This window comes from Arachis ipaensis, chromosome B7 (assembly GCF_059453495.1).
Source record: "Arachis ipaensis isolate K30076 ecotype BB chromosome B7, ASM5945349v1, whole genome shotgun sequence".
NCBI lineage: Eukaryota > Viridiplantae > Streptophyta > Magnoliopsida > Fabales > Fabaceae > Arachis > Arachis ipaensis.
Window position 1 is genome coordinate 10,750,470 of NC_142442.1, and position 7,432 is coordinate 10,757,901.

At 37.5% G+C, this 7,432-nt stretch overlaps 1 protein-coding gene across 8 annotated transcripts; it reads left to right on the top strand.

Moving 5' to 3' along the window:
• LOC107608529 (mediator of RNA polymerase II transcription subunit 4) lies at window positions 1-7,261 on the top strand. Of its 8 annotated transcripts, none has more exons than XM_088494115.1 (5): window positions 1-490; window positions 2,558-2,769; window positions 2,940-3,104; window positions 4,010-5,297; window positions 6,807-7,261. In XM_088494115.1, the coding sequence occupies exon 4, from the start codon at window positions 4,053-4,055 to the stop codon at window positions 5,253-5,255; it is 1,203 nt and encodes a 400-aa protein (XP_088350241.1). In that variant the 5' UTR covers window positions 1-490; window positions 2,558-2,769; window positions 2,940-3,104; window positions 4,010-4,052; the 3' UTR covers window positions 5,256-5,297; window positions 6,807-7,261. The 8 variants fall into 8 exon arrangements, with proteins under 8 accessions (XP_088350241.1, XP_088350243.1, XP_088350240.1 ...); XM_088494117.1 differs by having other exon boundaries at window positions 2,558-2,673; XM_088494114.1 differs by having other exon boundaries at window positions 2,561-2,769.
• The last annotated feature ends 171 nt before the right edge of the window (window positions 7,262-7,432 follow it).

Sequence of the window (7,432 nt, forward strand, 5' to 3'; positions counted from 1 at the left end):
CGGAACCCGGCCGGTTCACAGAAAACGACCTCGTTTCCTTCCTTGAAAGGGAAAAAGTTGCGCGTTATACCCCATTCCCCCCTTCTCCAACTCCTTCCTTCATCAAACCCTAGCCTCCACCAAAGAAAGCAAACCCTAGCCTCCACCAATAGTTGTCGCCGTCTGTCGGAGTGAGAGACTGCTGCCGCCGTCCATCGCACTCAAGAACTTCCGTCTTCGTGCTCTCGGGCCTCTCGCCGGATCCTCCACGTCGGGTGCTCGCATCTCGCCGTTCTCCTCTGTGCTCGGCTGCTTGCGCCTCCCTCCGCCAGTGAGTGCTCGAGCTGTGCGTGTTGGTTGCTGCTCGTCGTCCGTGGTTGTCTCTGCTCGATTCTGCCTCCCAGCCTCACTCGAGTCTCGTCTCAGTCACTGGCATCTCGTGGTTCGTCTGTCTCGTCGCCGGCGGTAGAAGCAACTCGTGGGGTGGTCGCCGACTCACCGTCGATCGTTGGTGAGTCTCTGCACCATCGCTTCCCTGTTCTCTCTTTTCAGATTTCCCTTCTCCCTGTATTTTTGTATGTTGCTGAATTGCTAATCAAATTTGCCTTGTTGCTAATCTAAATGTTGCTGTAAATCGGGACTTTACTTGGATTTGTTGAATTTGTTGCTGTAACTTGAATTTGTTGCTTCCCAGTCACAGAATCAGAACAGAATACTCAGTCAGTGCTTTGTTGATTGGTTTTGCTTACTGCTTCTAGGCTTTGAAATCAGTTTATGATAACTGTGATGCAATTATTTAGTTGGATAACTGATGTAATTATTGAGTTCAAGAGATTGAGTTTTTGATTTGCAAGGTGATTTTTGGTTGATTTTTTATTTAATTTGGTAATGATGTTTATGATTGGGGTTATCTGATTGTAGGCAGAATTGTGTTGTGTTGAATGGCTGAATGTTGTAGGCACTAGGCAAAATTGTGTTATGTTGAATGGCTGAATGCTGTAGGCAGATATGGTCTTGTGTTGTGGTTAAGAACATGCTGTTAATTTTCATTGTGTTTGGCTCCTGCTTTAGGTTAAGAACATGGTTAATGCTATTGTTGAATGATTAACTCTACTGCTACTGCTGGGCTGTACTCTATTTGATTGTTTTTTTATGCTGTATTGAAAAAAATTATGCTTAAACTTTGATAATTCTTTGTTAATTAATGTTAAAATGATACTAAAGCATGAGCTTTTATCTGAATGATTAAGTCTTCTCTGTTGTATTGAACTGAATTTATTTATTAAATTTTTTAGTTAAATTTAGCTAAGTTGTATCTTGTTTTGAACTGATTAAAATGAATGATGGAATTTTTATTATTGAATTTTTATTGTTACACCTTGTTTCCATTGAAAAAAAGAAACTAAAAGGAGAAGAAAGAAACTATAGAATATTAAGTTATTTCCCACAAATTATAAACTGTTAATATCTATTTTTGTACAATTATTCTCTCTGTTTTAGATGTTGAGTATTGCTAATTTCTGAAATGTTAGTGCTCAACCCCTGCACATTTGGTCTATGTTCACTTATCTTTTCAATCATTTGGTTGCCAAAGAATCAAGGAGTTTTAATTTTTATTTGTTTTTTTAATGAGCTTCAAGTCAATAAAATTATTGAATGTGACCTCTATGATGTATTGCACATAAGATGCTTTTCCATTCAAATTTAACCTTACATAAAGGACATATATATTTGGTAACAATTGTAATTAGAAGCTTTCAACTGGTACTTTCTCATGTTTTTAGAGTTTTGCATATTTCTAATAAGCTTACCTGTATAAAGCACCTTATAATTTATTTATTATTCTATTCTAAAACGATTTATCCGGTTGAACCACCGGTTGGACCGGTTAGATCAGTAAACCAGTGACTAGAGCGGTTTGATGACCGGTCCGGTTTTCTGAACCTTGCTTTAATGTGATTTTCACTAACATTATTAACACAAATTATATGACAATAAATTTTTTTAATCATAATTAATTTTATAAAATCACATTTATACCAACATGTATTGTCTATCTTAAAATACTTTTATATTTGAATTATTTAAATATAAATTATTGCATAAGGTTATTGACCTCTCTGTAAAGCAATTAGAGAATGAAATATTAAATAAATATAAATACCGATTCAAAAGGAAAAAATTATGTTTTTATAATTAAATTTCTATTCAATTTGTACTTAAAATTTGAAATAAAAAACATCTTCTTAAAAAATAAAAACACTATAATAAAACTATTTCTTTAATAACTTGCACGATATTTTTTTTGGTGACCGAACATAACACAAAGAAAAAAGACCTAAGAAAAAGAGTAGTACTCCTCTCTAATAATAATATCTAAATTATTAGGAGGCAGTAACCACTCTAGATACACCTGCTTGTTTAAAGCAGCAGTCTTAGCCATTAAATCAGTCGCTCTGTTTGCTGTGCACTGGATGAGTACTAAAGTAGCCGTCCAATTGCACTGGAGCATCTCTTTGATTTTGTCAAGCAGATCAGAGTCATTCCTAATTATGCTGGTTGTGCCTTGCAAAATAAGAAGAAACGCATCAAGATTATCAGTTTCACATATGATCTATTTGCACTCGCAATCCCAAGCCATAACAAGCCCTCTCCAAATAGCATGAAACTCCCAACAGAGAACACTAGAAAGAGGTATACTGACAAAAAACCTTTTATCCAAATTCCCATGCTGTCTATTAACAGCAGCCACTTCCTTCACACTGCGGCTGTGCTTCTCTCTCGCCGCCGGTCAGATCTCCGTACCGATCTGCTCTCTTCTAGTTTTTTTTTTTTTTTTTTTTTTCTGTTGCCTCTCTCATTATCTTGATTAATTGATTACTTGATTATTGAATATTGACGACTTGATCTGTTAAGGATATGGATTTTAAATTGCTTTGTTCATCTATCTATTTTATTAGATTAGTCCCTGTCGCCGCCGCTCACTGTCCGACACCGGCCCTGTTGCCGCCGCTGACAGCCTCCGCATACTCCTTCCCTCGTCGGTGGCTGAGTTGCTTGCTGCTGACCTGCTTTTGCTCACTCCTTCCCTCCGCCGCAAACACCGCTTCTTCCTCGTGATCCAGGTGAGTTTTTTTTTTTTTTTTTTTTAAAAATCTTCCTTTGATGAATTTTTTATGTTATGATTTTATTTGTGTACTCTGTTCCTATGATTTTTCAAGGATTCCAAATTTGTGCAATATGTTCTGTGTATATTGGGGTTATGTTTTTTTATTTGTTCTTATGATTTTTTATCATTCCAAATCTGTTCTTATGATTTATATTTGTGTAATCTGTTCTTATAATTTTTTAAGGATTCCAAATTTGTGCAATATGTTAGGGTTATTATGATATTTTTTTTTATCTTTCTTTGGTTTTTTCCTTTTTGTTTCTCTTGATTGTATTTACATTAGGGTTATATTTTCTTTTGCTGTTCAATGTGCAATCTGTTCTGTGTAATCTTTGCAATCTCTTCTATTTCTTGTGAGTAGTGACACTGTCAGTAGATTATTGCGTTTGATGAATCTGGTGGTGGGCTTGGTTAAGGTGGTTTGTGTTTACTGTTTAGGAAGTGGTGGGTAATATGGTGGCTAGGTTACTTTTGTATGGTTAAAGAGATGTGTAATGATTGTCATGATTCCTTGCGTTGTGGACTTGTGGTTACATGTCTGTGTGCTGACTTATCTGTGTTTGGAAGGTTGTGGTTACTTGTGTTGAATCCAGGTTCTAAACTGTTTATGTAAGTGATTTTTGTGGATGTATGTTTCAGATGGCTATGAAGCCATGAGGGAGTTAAGGTAGAAGAACCTGAAGTTCTGGCATTCTCTCATATTGAGAGAACACTAAGAACCTTTTCCTTTGTTTCTTTTATGTATTAATAATGCTATTTTAATATTCTGTCAAGCAGATGAAAATTGCTGGATATAAAGCAGCTTTGGTCTTTACTCAGAAATCATTCAGATCTGATACAACATTTTCTAATTTGTGGCAGGTAGAAGATTGAAAGAGAAAAGGATCAGAGTCATTTGTACAAAATGCTTCAGCACCAAATTGTGCAATCCCCTGCTAGGCTAGGCCTCACAAACCCGAATTCACCATCCATTCCGAATCCTACTCCCCCAAAGCTCCCTCCCTCACAGAGCCATCATCACCAGCCCCACCTAGACCGCCACGCAGCTGGCCCTTCTGCAGCTCTGCTCTCTCTTCTCCCACCTCTCCCTCGAGCACAAGCACTTCTTCAACAAATGGCTTCCTTAACTTCTAAGCTCTTTGAAGTTTCACCCAACAGGTCGCTTTGGGTCACTGCATTCCGAGGATCCATCCCCACCTTCCTTTCTACCCAAGGCCAAGCTCATTCATCGACCCCACATGATTCTTCTCCTTCCACAACCAAAGGAGTTATTTCACAATTCACTATTCTTCAAACTCAGATCTTTGAAGCTGTCGCTGAACTCCAAGAGATTCTTGATCTGCAAGATGCTAAGCAGAAGATTGATCGGGAAATTCGCTCAAAAGATTCAGCACTTCTTGCATTTGCCAACAAACTCAAAGATGCTGAGCGGTGTCTCGACATTCTTGTTGATGATTACTCTGATTATCGCCGCAGCACCAAGAGGTTGAAATCGGGAGATGCCAGTGAAGATGATTCTTTGACATCCTCAACTGTCTCATCCCAGCTGAAGCTATCAGATATATTATCATATGCTCACCGGATAAGTTATACAACCTTTGCGCCACCAGAATTTGGAGCTGGGCAAGCCCCTTTGCGTGGTGCACTGCCACCTGCGCCACAAGAGGAGCAAATGAGAGCTTCACAGTTATATAACTTTGCTGACCTTGATGTTGGATTGCCTAAAGTTGTTGAAACGAAAGAGAAAACAATAGAGGCCATTATTGAGCCTCCACCTCCACAGCAAGTGGATGCCAATTTGTCTGCAATTCAAGGGTTGCTTCCACCAAATTTTACAGTTCCGCCTGGCTGGAAGCCTGGAATGCCTGTGCAATTGCCTATTGATCTTCCACTTCCCCCACCTGGGTGGAAACCTGGGGATCCTGTGCCATTGCCACCCATGGACTCACTTCCTGCACCAAGGTTTGAGCAGCAACAAGTACCCCATCACATCCCTCAGCCTAAGCAACCTGAAGTCATTCAAGTGCAGCATGTTAATTTGGATCTTGACGGTAGTGATAGTAGCGATTACAGCAGTGATGAAGCCAGCTCTGATGATGAAGATTGAGAAAATGATGAAGCTCATTAGCTCAAACTGACAATTGTATAGGTAAAAACTTTTGTTATGTTTTTGTAGGGTTAACACCATATATTTGTCCTTGAATTATAGTCTTTACCAAAATAAGCCCTAAAACTTGCACCCCAGTATATTTTAGTCTTGTGTTATTCTTTAAAATGTGTCTTTATAATATTGACATAATATAGAATAACATTTTAGCCAACTAGGCTTCAAAGTTTTGCCATACTTTCCTCCAACTCCCTTCCCGGCTTCCATTTCTAGCCTTCCTCTGCACATCAGGAGTAAGAACATCCCAACTAGTTCGCATGTTTGTCATGGTTTTCACTGTTTGTCACGGTTGCAAAACAAGCGCTAATTTAACCAGCACCTATTTTGAAGAGGTGGCAATTGCTACAGCATCCCCATCTTTTGTTTAAACATTTCTAGCATTTGAAAGTGTTATTCCATTTCATTCCTTTTAGGTCTTTGTAGTCATTTCCTTCTTTTCTTCCTCTATCCCTGGTCATTTACTGGTAATGTAGAAGCATGGACAACCAATCGTTTAGAGAATGATATAAACCTAGATTGGAAAGTTAAATATTGGTTGGTTGACATTAAAACATTCACTTCAAAATTGATTAGTGTAAGTTGTCACTAACTCACTATACCGAGTATACAGCCATAGTTTAAAGCCCTGGCGAAAGAAATGCTGTTTCCATCTTTTACACTATGCAATAAAGTGTTTGGTTATTTTTATATATATATAAAAAAGGATATATTACAAAATATGCACCACTAAATTACAAAATGCAAATTTTATTTTCTGTTGTTTCCCATTTTTTCTTCGTGTGGTGTTCTGTATTTTGGTTCGGATGACTCCTGGTACATAATCTTGGGTTGAGGGTTTGTACTGTTTCTGCTGCAAGCTCTATAAAGTGGAAAGCATCTTAGTATATGCTTCTTTAGAAGTTTTTCAATAGGCACTGTATTTTCTATAGTGGAGGGTTCTGTTCCTTACGTTACAATGATATTTAACATAGACAATAATTGCTACTAGTATTCTATTTTGAGATTTAGTTTAAGGATTTGGTTTTAGTTTTTGACCGAATAAAAGTGTGAGAAGAAATCAAGTTTGGTTTGTGTTTCCATTTTCTTAAAGGGGAGCCTTAGAATAGCAATTGAGTTGTCTCTGTTCAAGCCGTAGAATCAACCCATGATGCTTGCATCAGGTTAGGCTGTCTATATTATACCCTTTGGATGCGAACAAGTGGCTCTTTCTGGATCCTGCGCAATGCGTAAGGTGGGTGGGATGCATCAGCGCTTTTTTCCGCATTTGTGTTTTCTTTTTTATTTTTAGCAAACCAAACAGCCCTAGTTTTTGGCTTAGCTTTGAGATTGGCATAATGGCATGACACTTGATGTATTCATTTTCGCTTCTTTCTCTGAGAATTAAGCACTTTCTAAATTATCAAAATATCTATTGGACTCCGATCAAGATACATCTTCTATATCACTAATCATCCTCTTTACCTAAACAACTGAAATACTCCATTACGACAGGTTTGTGCACAATCTTGATGAGGATTGAGGAACTTTCTGTTACATGACATGCCAATCATCTCTATTACTGGAACAGTGGTTGGATAGAGGATAAATTGCCTTGCCTTACATTACATTCCAACAGTGGCGAGCCTTGATAGAGGATGTTTTCTAACTCAACAATATTTCGTCCCTCTCAGTCTTCATGTTAATTTACTGTAGAAATCAATCCATTATCTAACCTATTTGTGTAACTGCTTCTGTGTATTTTGTGCCCTAGACCGTTAGAACATTGCTTAATTTCTGAATGGAACATGTAGCGCACTAAATTTTTTGGGTGCTTATGTTCACAGCTTATAAGGAAACATCATTATAGATAAGTTACTAGTTGGTTAGATCTTGAAACTTAAAAGTCTATACCTTATTGTTTTTTTTTTTCTTTTAATGTATATAATTATTTTCTTGTTGGACGACTATCCAAAAATGTCAAAAATGATTCATCAAAAGATTAGTAAAATAGTGGAGAGTTTGGTAACATCAACTACTATATATTTTCCAAGAAACACCACCATTGAGAAAGGAGAAAAAAACATCAATGGCCTAAAATGTGAAAGAAATTAGTAACACTTGAGTGTGTGTTACTAGGG

Excerpts from the sequence above, each read along its gene's own strand:
- LOC107608529 (XM_088494115.1), top strand. The coding sequence starts at position 4,053 with ATGCTTCAGCACCAAATTGTGCAATCCCCTGCTAGGCTAGGCCTCACA.